The 13,367-nt window shown below is 46.7% G+C and overlaps 1 protein-coding gene across 1 annotated transcript in view; it reads right to left on the minus strand.

The window, feature by feature from the left end:
* COL9A3 (collagen, type IX, alpha 3) overlaps positions 1-13,367 on the minus strand; it is a 40,575-nt gene that overhangs the window by 10,891 nt on the left and 16,317 nt on the right. Inside the window, exons 10-22 of the mRNA XM_009572555.1 lie at positions 11,617-11,670; positions 11,083-11,136; positions 10,494-10,547; positions 9,683-9,736; positions 8,482-8,535; positions 7,993-8,046; positions 7,641-7,694; positions 6,952-7,005; positions 6,168-6,212; positions 5,135-5,188; positions 4,655-4,708; positions 1,675-1,728; positions 876-947 (exon numbers count right to left, since the gene is read on the minus strand). Of these exons, the coding sequence (XP_009570850.1) occupies positions 876-947; positions 1,675-1,728; positions 4,655-4,708; positions 5,135-5,188; positions 6,168-6,212; positions 6,952-7,005; positions 7,641-7,694; positions 7,993-8,046; positions 8,482-8,535; positions 9,683-9,736; positions 10,494-10,547; positions 11,083-11,136; positions 11,617-11,670 (711 nt within the window). The remainder of the gene's footprint in view (positions 1-875; positions 948-1,674; positions 1,729-4,654; positions 4,709-5,134; positions 5,189-6,167; positions 6,213-6,951; positions 7,006-7,640; positions 7,695-7,992; positions 8,047-8,481; positions 8,536-9,682; positions 9,737-10,493; positions 10,548-11,082; positions 11,137-11,616; positions 11,671-13,367) is intronic.

Genomic DNA, 13,367 nt, shown 5'->3' on the forward strand with positions numbered 1-13,367 from the left:
TGTGCAGGGGCCTCTTCCCCTCTGAACATACATTTTTTCACCGCAGCGAAGCCCTGAATGCAGTCAGGACCCCGCGGCCCCACAATAACCCTCCTGTTCCACGCTTCCAGGCTCAGAGTCCCTCCAAGAGGCTTTTTTAAACCCGCCTGGAGCCGGCACAGAAGAGCCATTGTGAAACCCCCACGGTGCCGCTGCGATTGCTTACACAGAAACTTCACCTTAAAGCTGGAGTCGAGGGAGCTGGAGAACACGCGGCTACTGTTCTCCTGCAAGCCCCGAACAAATGTCGTTCACTTTACCCCGCTGGCTTCTTTTAAATGAGAATGAATTCATTTAAATAAAAAGTTGCATTCATTCTGAGGTGTGGGGCCCAGGTATGTTGCTGTTCAGAAAGAAAATCACTGAGCAAACTGTAATTTAAAAAAATCCAGAAACCCTAATCAAGCATCTGAATAACAACAATGCGTGAATCAGCTCTCCTGTGCTCACGGGGAGCAAGGCTTTGGTGAAAACAGCACACAGAGCAGGGAAAAAACCCAAAACAAGTGTCTATTCTGGCTAGGATAGGATCCCAAAGCCTCTTTTAAACAATCCATCCTATCTAAAAATAGCGTGAGTTTCTGAACTGAAACAGAAACAAGGACAGGAACAGGAGAGAGACAGGATGCACGAATCCTGCTACCTGCCGCAGGGTCCGTCCTGGGCACCCAGCAGCCACAGAGGATGGACCGTGACACCCAACGTACCCACCGTCTACCTCGCCTGCTTGGGTTTGCCGGGCTGACACCAGCTACGCCGTGGCTGGGGCCCCGTTACACTCTAGTTTCACGTCTCCCAAACGGGAATCAGTTACAGACTAATACTCGTCTCCTTACCCTGTCACCTAACTCCCCACGAATTCCAGTTGGACCAGGAAGGCCAGGCTCCCCACTGGCACCTTTGGGACCCTGTTAGGAAACCAAAAAAGAAAGAGCTACACTTAAAGTGTCAAGAAACCCTGCATATCTTCACATCCCCAGAGTTCACCAGTCTCCATAACATGTTCAAAAAGGCCATTCGCCTTAGATCTCCTCTCCCCTTCCCCCCAGGACCCAGGGGCCGCACGCTGACTGCCGGCACCACTCGCGTTGGTCGGCACAGCTCGTTCCAACTTCTGCCCCACCATGTTTCACACTTGAGGTCAAAGTGCTCCAGCCTTTGGCTGGCCCAGGTCTTCTGCTAAAAAAATCCCACCTGTGACTCCCAACAGAGTGATGCTCCCAGAGGTAGCACCCAGTTTCGCTGGGGAAGGGAGAGTGAACACTCCCTTGGAGAGGGGAGGAAGAAATACGAGAGTCCCCAGTGCAGCAGGAGGGAAGAGGAGTTCACTGAAGACACACAGGCTGGGAGTGTCCAGATGGAGAAGAAGTTAAGGTGTCTCTAGGTAAGTCAAACTCAAACCCTTTTTTTGCAAACAAATACCAAATATAAATTGTTCCAGCAGGCAGCTTATCTGGCCTTGTGCTCCTTCTACTGTACTGTGTTAATGAAGGTGTCAAACTGCTTCTGCAGACAGAAAGATGTTTCTTCCCATCACTTGTTGCCGTCATGCAACTGTCTTGGCCAGAGCTTTGCAGAAAACAGTGGCCTGCCAAAACACGATGCACGTTGAACTGCCCTTGTCAGCGTACTGACCTGGAAACCTCTGACACCGGGGGCTCCCATCGGGCCTTGAAGACCAAGTGGGCCCTGAAAAGAGAAAGACAAGCTTTGGTAAGGGGAAAATTCGGGGCCTGGCCAGTCACTTGTGCAATTAAACTGGCTCACTTCTAACAGAGAGCGAGCATGCAGTTCTGTACGGCCGAACACTTTGCCCACTGGCATTGCTGAAGAACCTGATGAGCTGCCGTAAAGTGGTGCTTGATGTTTACTGAGCTTTATTAATATTGTTGTTATTATTAGCAAAAGTGCTTATTTGCATATATTAATGCTTAATGACATACCATACTCATGAATAGTAAAGATCAATGACAGCAAAAAGTGGTAGCCTGATAGAGCATAGCCAATATACATCAAAGGGGATTTGCTATCCCAATATTATGCTTTTAATTGATCTAGTTCTACAAGAAACTACTGTAAAACATCAGCTGCATGCACTTGGACATGAAAAATGGCAATTGCATCCGCTTGCTTTGACACACTTTGTACCTGCAACATAGAAAAAGGCAGTCTCTTATGCTGTTAGTGCTGGTGCTTTCAAGAGCCCAGCTCATAGACAGAACATGAACATTACTATTAGGAGTCTCTATTGCTTTCTATTGAGAAAAATCACATAAGAGAGAAAAATCTTGGGAGAAAAAAACCCTAAGTAATTTAGGCATCTAAACCCCATTTTGTAAAGTGTCTTCTTGAAATAGATGCCTCGGGCAAACTTCTGTCACAAGGTCGGACTTCAGCTTTGTCTCCTTTCACAGCCATCTCTGCTGGCTGTAGCATTAAGGGACACAAATAAACTTCAAAGTGGCCGCCGCAGGCAGAAGATCAGTCAGCACGGACTGTCCAACGTACCCAAGAAACCAGCTGGATTGCGGTGCAGGTGTGCCCTGCGATAAAATGGCATCTGTATTTTTTCCCTAATTGTTAGCCCTACAAATTCCCCCTGGCATCTGAACACCCTGTCTCCTGTAATTTTTTCTGGTCATCACAAAGAGGAAATCCTCATGTGATGTGCGACTCAATGTACGATCTAAACCAGTCGCCCGTATCCCTGCCAGGCTCTCAAGATCAGCACGGCCGCAACCTTGTGCAGAAACCAGGGTTTGCCCAAAAGAAGGAGCCAATCTGCTGAAACAAAGCAGCATCATCTTCAAAAAGCTTGAGAACTGCTCAGGTGTTTTTGTGGTTACCGTTTCCACTTCTGTTTTCTGCTTGTAATTCAGTGAGGAACTTTGAGAGTTATAAATACAGAGCCCTAGGAAAGTTACATTAAATTGCACCAAAAATGACTCTGCTGTGCTGGTGCCTTTAAAAGTGGTGGGACCTGACAGAACCTGACAGCCTCTGAACGGGAAGAAACCCTTGGTATGCTATGATAAATAAAGCCAAACAGTCTCAACACTAGATGAATCCTGCAACTCTCTTAGAATAGCCCGGGCTTAACTACATTTCATATAAATTGGGACTCTAATAACACAAATCAGAAATCAGAGACCCAGGTTAGAAATAAACACGGGTTTGTCTGCTGCTGCATCCATGGCAGAAGTCTGCACCAATGCAATTAGCTCTCCTGCATTTGATTTTTGGCTGTAATAATACGACACCTTTTGTGGGCCAAGCTATTTTGATGAAAAATTGCAGACATAAAAGCAAACATTATTAATTCAGTTTATTTCTAAGGCTGATTTTCGTCTTCTTGGAAGTTTAAAGAGCAGCTGCTCACAAACAATAAATCATCATACAGTTCAATTTCTTCCAAGTGGCACATACCAGAAATCATGTTAGACTTGCTTTAGGCTTCTGGATTTCAAAATGAGATTAAGAGGGGGGAAAAAAGAAAAGAAAAAAAGTCCAACAAAACCACTGGAAGGTGAGGTCCAACCACAACGGCAGCACTATTTGGGGGGTGACAAAACAGAAGGTATCCTAGCATTTTCAGTAGTGTGAACAAAATCAGTTTTTATCATCCTGATATCATTTACTATCTCTGCTGTAGCAACAGGCAGCCATGCAGTTATTTTCAGGTTTGCGTTGCAACTCCTGCAGCTTTTTATTTCTCAGGCTCTGAGATGATGCAGAGAATGCAGCGAAAGCAGGAACAAGCTGCTCCACTGAGGACCTCAGTGCTTTCTAACCCAGAAGTTTCAAAAAGTTTTCAGTTCACAGAGTAAAAGTGAAAACTGCTAGAGCTGTGGGGGGGGTTTTGTTTCCTAGGGGCTCACACCTACAAGCTCCCAGCAAGATAATGCTGCTGCAGTACTGGGTGGGAGAAGGAAATGTGTGACCAGATTCCCCACCTGAAAACTGTTCCGGTGTTGCACCCACCGTATGGTTGTGAACTTTGGGGCATTTTCAAGCAGTTGGGAAAAGCATGCAACTATATGCAAGAAAGGCAGGAGATTCCCAACAGGTCCACAAACTTTTTAACACTTTCCAAGCCCCTGTCATTCACCATGACAATGTGCAGCCTTTCCAGTTTTGTTGCTTGTACGGCTTCAGGTTTTGCAGTGAACCTCTGCTGCTCCAAGGAAAACGATACAGGAATGGGAAGGATTTCATGTTTCATGTGCTGGTGGCAACGTACGTTGCAATAGCTTAACAGTTTTGCTTCATTAATGACTCACATTCAGCACAAGCTGAACCTTATTATTACTGCCTAATCAGGGAATTGCTGGCTGTCCAGTCTCTCCTGCCTGACTGCAGCAGCAGCTCCACAAACCTCTTGGACAGCTGCAGCTTTCTTTGCCAAACGAAATGGGAGGAATCACTTTGCATTTGCACAGAGCTGTCAGTGAGAGCAGGATCTGACTCACTTACGGGGGAGTAATTCCTCTGCTGCTGAAACTCCCCAAAGACAATACCAAGAGAGAACGTGGCCTTTTATTTTAGACAGAGAGTAATCCCAGGTACTGAACTCGATTTTGGTATCTATTTGATTTACAAGCAGCATTGTACTTACAGTTGCTCCTCTGGGTCCCGGCAGACCTCTCTCACCAGGAATACCAACATCGCCCTGGCAATAACACCAAAGTCAGCCGCGCCATTTAGGAACCACGAATCCACCCTTCCCAATCCACTGCTGAGCTGGAATGTATTCCTGGACCCCAGGCTATTTCAATCCCAAACTCCCTGCCCCATCCGTCAGGTCACACCGCCTGCCTCGGTGGGCTTCGACCTCTGCTGCAGCATAGCATCTCTGCACGGAGGCGCCCGCCCGGCCGGCTCGCATCGCGCTCGCTGGGTAGCTCCACGCAAGCGTGGGGCTGCCTGGGAGTGCTCATCACCGCGGGCTTGCACGCGTTGCAGGCAGCACAGCACCTATTGCGTTACTAAAAGCTTCGTTTGTGCAGGGAAGCAGCATGCCAGCTCCAGCTTCGCAGCTGGGTTTAAAACACACTCAGCAGAGCTCATGGTAAGTGTAAATGATGGGGATACGTACAGGGATGCCTGGCTCTCCAGAGGGACCCGCCTCTCCCATCTCTCCAGGACTGCCCTGCAGAGGAGGAAGCAAGCACTCAGTTAGGGCATAACTTCAGAGAGTCATTTCTGTCCTACCTAGAGCAACAAAGGGAGGAGGGAGTTAAAACCTGGATCAGGAAATAAAAACAGCTTTAAACTTTTACAGTTTTAAGACCAAGATGACAAAACTCTCAACATCAGGCATTTAAAGAACGGGTGAGCTGTACGTCCTGGCCTGGGACCAGTGAGCAGGGAGGGCTGCCAGCCCCAGGGCAGTGCCACCATATCCCACCTTGGACTGAAGTGGACCAGTGAGACAGGGATGCTCTTTTGGAGGCATGTTCAAGACACCCCATTTCATTCATTCCTACATCACCTCTATGCAAGGAGAAATGCCTTCCTGCAGCATGCTCTCATGCTTGAGGATTAGCAAGAATAATGATGCAGGTGCAGAGGGGGAAACTCAGAAAGGAAGAGGAGGAACACAAAAAAAAGACACTTTCCAGTCCAGCTTTGTGCTGGACTGCTTTGGTCTGTCTGAGATTTTCTTTTATCTCACAGGTAGGTGCCAATCCAAAGCTCCGCGGGAGCTTTTCTCCTGAGTGGGGGGAAAGTCTCCAAAAGACAAGATGAGATAATCCTGCTCCGGCTTGCAGATGCTCAGCCTTTTGATTCCCAAAGATGAAGCCTGCTCTCGGGACTTTGACAAAAGGGTGAATGCTTCCTTCTGAGGTTTACTAAACCACTGATGACTCTCCTGTGTATCTGCTATGTCTTCACTGAACCAGGTGCAAGAGCTGTCTCAGCAAGAGCAGGGCCATCTCAGTCGTTACGCCCAATGCCCGCTCCTCCCTGCCAGGGGAACCCAGCCCTGGCAGGAACGCTGACACCATCACTTCGGGGTAAGTCCTCCCAGGGTCTACCCCCCACCAATCCCCAAAAGCTGAAAAGCCTTGCCATGACAAATTCAGTAGCTTCCACACCAGAACCCATCATTAGAGAGATTCACTTACTGGTTCACCCTTTGAGCCTTTAATACCTGCTCTTCCAGGCAGTCCCTGAAAAAAAATATTAAAGCAATGTCAGAAGAAGTGGATTTAATTTGTTATTCTGGTCTGATTTGACATACAAGGAGCAATGTTTGCTTGAAGCAACGGAGGATTTACATTTCATAGCTTTCACCATGAAAATTATAGCTTCAATTTCCCTCTTGTTCACTGCACTAGCAGCTCTGCGTACACTAATCCTTGACAATTAGAGCAAAGAGGAGGAATATACAAATAGTGCAGCAGCAGCAACATTTTGCACAGCAGAAACCTCTCTCCAGGGGTGTTCAAAATATTCTGTAAGACAGGAAGAAAGGAATACTTTACCTCTATTTAAACAGTTGGAAGACTGGAGAGATGAAACGTTTTGCCAACGAACACTACTAAGCCAGGGACAGAGTTCAGGCTATTGTTGAATTATGGTCATTTGTATCCCAGATCTTACCTCCCTGCATAAGGGATGCACGTCACTGGGATGTGAAAGAGAAAATCCCTCTCAAATTTAGATTTTAAACAGAGCCAGAGTGGCCAAAAGCCAGGGTATTACTGTATTAGTATTTGGTGCTACTCCAGATGTTCTCTGTTCTGCTCCCCTGTTGGCATGGTGGGAAAAGAGCATTTCCTCTTGCCTTAAATGGGGCCCCTTGTGAGACAACGCACAAAACGAACCTCCCCTCTCCCCGGGAACGATCTCTGTACAGCCCAGCTGCCGTACCGCCCCGAGGGTGACGGGTGCTGCTGCCATACTCACAGGCAGTCCGTTTGGCCCCTTCTCTCCAGGAGCACCCACGCGAGCTGCATCACCCTGTGGATATCGAGAGGTTAGGAGAGACCCTCTGCTACTGGAAAATGGTCTGATACAGGTAGGGGACACATTCCCAAACAGGCATTTGTAATCTTCTCCCTCCCTACATGTGCAGGACCCAGAGCCTGTTGCTCTACAGGAGGTGGGCACCCACTGGAAACGGGGTGCCCAGGGCTCCCAGGTGTTTCCCTAGTCCCCCTGCAGCCCCCAGCCTTCCTCGGCAGCACATGGTCCCACATTCCTGCGGGATCACCGTTCAAAAACCAGGCAACTAGTACCCGACAGCACTTTGTCTACAGACAATTAAAATAAACAGATGTCTCCGTCAACAGCTCTGAAAAGGCGTCTCTGAAGGCCTAGAGGCAGCCAACAGGAACCACTGAGTATAGGGACATAGCTGAGTTTAGATCATATGCGCATGGCCCATATGCGCCTCTTCTTTCTTTAGGGAATTTCCTTGGGATTAATTAATAGAAACAACTTCACTTTTCTTCACTAGTTACGCTATTGGAAAACTCTTTAGAAGCAAAAGCTTGCCAGCCATGCTCTTTCTTGACAAGCATCAGCAGCTTTGCAACACACATGGGACGCTAACAGAAATCTTTCCTGCAGTGTTTAAGTAGGACTTTACAAACCTTCTCACCATCGAGTCCAGGAGCTCCATCCCGTCCATCCTTGCCAGGCATGCCCTGCAACCATGCAGAACGTAGGTTAAGGTTATGAGGAGACTCTGTGGTTTGCAAAATACATTCACATCAAAGAACCTTTTGGCAATGGGTCTGGCTCCAGTTGTACAGGGAGATTTTTCATTAACAGCAGTACAGCTAGGGTTTAGTCCAACTGGGATTACACTGAAGGTTACAGAGACCCACAGAGCAGAAGTTTGATAGCAAAGACTGTAAGATGCAAGTTTTTTCCTATTGTGTTTTATCTCATCATCTGCAAGCAAGACAACAGTGAGACCTGCACCCTATTTAATTGACTTACAGGTTCTCCTATGAGTCCACGAGCCCCTGGGTTTCCTTTTGGTCCAGGTCTACCCTAGAAATCAACAATAAATCCTGCGTTATCTAGGACACAACCCTTAAGAACAATCAGTCAACAAAAATAATATTCAAACTCTGTAGGGACACTTCATTCAGTTTGCGCTGGCTCCTGTCCTGTTCTTCTAGGTATGGTGGTTCTTTTAGGACACACCAGAAAACTGATCTAATGCTGGCTGCAGCATCTGGGAAAATTCTTAATCGTTTCAAGGGATGGAGATGCAAGACCTGATCCCTGTGCTCTAGGCTGTAAGAAGCACTTAGGCATCTTTAAAAAGACTTAAACATCTCATTTTTGAGATGAATACTTTCATCACTTTCACCTCCCTTTCAAATAAACCAAGGTGGGGACAAGCTGTAATAAACCTGTCAAACAGACTCCTTTGAATGTCATGTCCAAAATTTGAGCAGACGGGTGTTTTACTGCACTTACAGTATCGCCTTTGGGCCCCCTGAATCCTTGAGGTCCTTTGTTTCCTTGGTCTCCCTATGACAGAGGAGGAAAAGCCATTAAGCGTCTTCATCGCACAGTGACGAAGACTAATGTTTCAAGGGTGTAAATGATGAAGGGTTTTTTGTGCTGTTTGCTGGTGTTAGCAGAGACATGAGCGCACACATTCCCCTGGGAGCTCGGCTGTACTTTCTCAGTTACACTCTGTAATTCCTGACACACAGATGAACTGCAGCAGGGACTCTGCCAACAATCCCTCGGGCCAGAGACCATCTTACCCTTCATTTAATGAAGCATTTTCTTTAATCAGAAACAGAGTAGGCGAAAAACTTTAATATTTACTGTCTGGATCCTGCTTGGCATAATTAAATGTTTGGTGGACAGTAAGCACCTCATTTTATTTTAGTTCAGATTAATTTCTTCTATTATTGCAAAGACTAGGGAGGGATCCCCAGAGGGTTTGGGGGTCAATGCAGGTTGTGGTGTGTTGGCTGGTGTAGACAGGCGAAGGTGTCTGCTATGAAGTGAATGTCACATCATCCACACTAAGGAGAGACTGGGTGGCAGGCCAGTGGAAAATGCTCTTAGAGAGGCCATAATGCTGCAGATGCAGCTCTGGTCTCATATTTGGGCACAGGGAGGGTACAGGGCTCTGCCCACAGGTAAGCGTGCAGGTTCCGTGTTCTCCTACACTTCACCCCAGAGCTCTGCAAAAGGATGAGGACCGCATCTTCAATACACAGCTATTTCTGTTTGAGCAGAAGTTCTTGCGAGCTGTGAGCACTTGGGAATAGACCAGGCTTACAGGATGTAAGCTCAGAATAGCACCTACTGATTTCTCCTCAAAACTCTCCTTCCCAAGAACACCACAGATGCCCCTCTCAAGTCCTTGCTCCCAGCTGCTGATGCTCAGGGAAGAGCAGTGAAGGACAGAGAGCAATGGAAATGGGGTGAACTTATTCTGGCATGGGGCACGACTGAGGGAAAGACATCATGAGATCTGGGTCAGGTGAAATAACATTGCTTTAACCGGAGGGAAAAAGGCAAAGGGAATCATCTGATGGAGATGGTCAGTGCGCTCCCTCTGTTCACTGGCAGCAAAGGGTTTAGTGCAGGTGGGATAAACTTTAGGCTTTGGCTGTGGAAAGCAAGGCCACAGAGATGCTGAGAAGTAGATACATACAGCTTTCCCTGGAGGTCCTGGGATTCCAGGTGGCCCTCTGAAACCGATGTCACCCTGCAGAGAATAATACATCATTGTAATGCCGTGGTTGGCAGAGGATGAAGTAAGAGTACCCCCACCTTATACAGCAATCTAAGAAAACACACAAAGCCCTGGAAAAATACCCCGTAGTTCTTGCTAGCTTGCAATTCAGTCTTGCAAAAGATCCCCTTCTGAATAAGCAGGTTTTTACTCTGGATCTCCCCACCATTGTCTCCGTGATACACTGATATCATTCACGGCCTCGATACCTTGATAACACACTTGTTCCTAACTAAATGCATGACTTTATCAAATTCAAAACCATTCAGCCTCTAGGACAATGGGCAAGGGACCTTGGCAAAAGTCCAAAGCCCCAACGAGCCAGAGATTGACCCTGTTCTCACTGAGCAGACTTTTCATGTCCTGAAAATCTTTGTCCACCACTGATTCTTTAGCTTTTTCTTGTAAAGAGACAGAACAGAAAGTGAAATGTTCATGAAACATTTCTCCGTGTTTTTGCAAGATTCTTTAGCATTGTCAGTCCTGCAGGGACTTCTTGTCTGAATGCTTACATCAACACTGGGCCTGATCCTGTCAATCCCTCATGTATGTAGACTCCTCCTGCCTTTGGAAGGTTGTTCTCCTTGGAGGGGGTGCAGGGAAGAGCCTGCACTTTGCATTTTTACAGGCTCCCCAGTGGTCTTCAGTAAGGACAAATGCCACCTGGACCTTGCACAAGAAAAACTGGTGGTGGAGGGGGAAAAGAAAAAAATCAGAAGGTTTTTCTTACTCTCTCGCCTGCCGGACCCATTGGACCAGGGAGACCTCTTAGTCCTCTTGGGCCCTAATTAAGAAAACAAATCAGTTAAAACCCAATCACTGTTAAACATGAAATGGCAGAAAAGCATGATGTAGCAACTCATCAACACAGAAAACATTAAGAAACAGTGAAGAGCGGCAGAAAGCTCAGCCTTCTGATGCACAAACAAGACATCTTCCCCTTCGGTGACGACCTCTGAGCAAGTGATACTGGCGACCCCCCACGCGGACATGCGCTCAGAGTGCCTGCTCTCCCCAGCCCACCCGCCAGGCTGTTAAGCCAGCCCAGAGCTCAGCCTCAGGTCCACCCAAAAGGTGTCCAGGGCTCTACTGGAGCACCAGTGAGACAGTGGCTATCACTTGGACGTCTCATCCGAGGTGAGGTACCAAAAGCAGGACCTGAATTAAAACTCAGTGAATTTGGTTTTTTACCAGCATCAACTTCCACAGCTGTTATTATGCAGAGGCAAGAGCTGTTTGTGTAACGCAAAATGATCGACGGCACCACTGAGTTTCGCAGTAAAAAGGTCATGGGAACCGGTCTGAAGAGTAGGTGTTACCTGCAGGCCAACACTGCCGGGAATGCCCGGAGGACCGGGAGGGCCAGGGTTGCCCTGGGAGAGAAAAAATAATTAGACAAAGGGCGAGACAGCATGAGCCTCTGCCAACCCAAAGCCAGGGACCTTCCCATCTTGCTTCTCCTTGAGCTCCCTCCCACTCAGATTTTTGCTTCAGAATTGGCTTCTACTTTATAGGCAATTTCTTCCATGTGCAAGAACACTTGATCAGTCAGGAATTTACCTGAGTGATTAATGCAGGACTTTTTTCCTGAGCTGACATCCCTGCGTGTGAAACAATAGGTGTTAACTTATCGAACTGATCTTAACATTATCATTATTGGGAAGATGAATTTTCTTGAAGTATTAGCACACAGTCATACATGCAGAGCAATGGAAGCCCATGCACTTCAGTCACAGTAACTTCTTGCTGTTCAGCCAATTGCCTCATTTCTCCCTGTCTTCTTGATGAAACTATTTATTATGGTGCTTTTAAAGAGAAAAATCCTCCCCTACCCCCCTTAAATTGAAGTTTACCTTTTCTCCTTCTTTTCCTATTTCACCAGGTTCTCCTTTGTGACCAGTGTGTCCCTAGAAATAAGAGCTCCAATTATTCACATTCCCCTACGGTCTTGTTTCAAAATTTAAAGTTTGTGAGAGAGCTGTAAGATCTAAACCCACATAACACAAACAACTTACTGGGAAAATGGAGGTCACTTCTGGGGTTAATTAGCCATGCACCATTCCTGTGTTAGGTATCATTGTGTCAGAATTGATTTAGTTTCAGGAAATGCCCAGATTTGGTTTTCAAGAGCGACTTGCGGCAAGACTAAGCTACAGGTCTCCGGATGCAATTCTCAATTACAGGTCAGGGACCGGAACTCAGTTCCCATCGCTTTTGAAAATGGGGCTGAGATGCTTCTGCAAACCCCATTCTGTCTCTTTAACCTCCCTTTTTGTTTAAGTCATCTTCAACGTCTGCATCATCCAGCTTGCAAAGAAAACCATGTCCCACTGAAATCTTTTATATAAACTCAGATTCAGTCTGCTTTTTGGCTCCCTTCCTATTATTGTGGGAGAGACCCAGACTAATTTCAGCCATGGCAGATGTTATTCCTTATCATGCAAAAGGTCCTGTGCATCATTTGCATCATAACTGGAGACCTTCACAGGTTTTTCCATTTCATAAGCTATGAATTTTAAATAGTTATACCCTAAACATTGTGTATTTCTAACGATATTTACGACTCAGCTCAGAGACCAAAACAGACCTGCAAAAGGTCAGTTCATGAGGAATTGAGGGCATCTCCCAGGAGATGTTCCACCCATTGCCAACTTCTGCTAAATCCTGCTAAAAAAATCTCGAGTAACTTACTACTTCAGCTCACTGCTGGAGTGTAACCTACTGCACAGAATTCATGTGAATCACAGAGGGGAAGAGAAGGAGATGTTTACCCGCTGAGCGAGGTTTCCTGAGGGTTGCAACCTAAAATTTATGTACCAGAATCAAACAACATAAACAGAAAGCTGCCTGGTGCTACACTGGGTATAAAATGACAATTAAATTGTATCTAATCACATAAGTTATGTCTTGCTACAGTAAAATGTGTACCTCTGTGTGTACAGGGCCTGTGAGCACAATTTAAGAACTGGTGAGATTTTTACAGCTCTCTAAAGTCTAAAAAGGCAGCACGTCGTTCTGGAGGCAGCTCTGAACCACTGCTCTCTGCTCGCTCCTGTTCACCAGCTGCGCCTTGCAAGGCTTGCGTGGTGTTTTAACCTTTATGCTCACCCTATGCAAAGGGTTAAATTTAATTTGTAGGAATAAATGGCCGCAGTCAAAAAACAGCGGTTAAATCTTCCATCTGACAAAGGTTGCAATCCTGCAAGGGATGGAGCCACAAAGCAACGCGCCCATAAGTGCAGGCAGTTCCCCGAAGGACGCAAAGCCCCTTGCTGAAGGTGGGGGGAAAGTGCTGGCACGCTTTGCTGGCACTTTGCAGGATTGCGTTCAGTGGCAGAGCGGCTATTGCTGTGAGTGTGGGAACAGCGTGCAGAGGGCAGGATCAGGTCCTTCATCCTCCTCTTGTCTCATATTTATTAGGGGTTTTCTGTTTCGACAGCATAAACCCAGGCAAATGCATGGTTTGGAGAGGTATGGAGCCTACAGGAGACGTGTACTGCATATAGAACAGTTTAATCCCAGGGGTTCGTAGTGGTATTTGTTTTGGGAAACAGACCCTTGTATCTGCACGTGATATTTTTCTTACCTTGAACCCTGGCATTCC

Source organism: Fulmarus glacialis, unplaced genomic scaffold (genome assembly GCF_000690835.1).
Source record: "Fulmarus glacialis isolate BGI_N327 unplaced genomic scaffold, ASM69083v1 scaffold1470, whole genome shotgun sequence".
NCBI classification, from domain to species: domain Eukaryota; kingdom Metazoa; phylum Chordata; class Aves; order Procellariiformes; family Procellariidae; genus Fulmarus; species Fulmarus glacialis.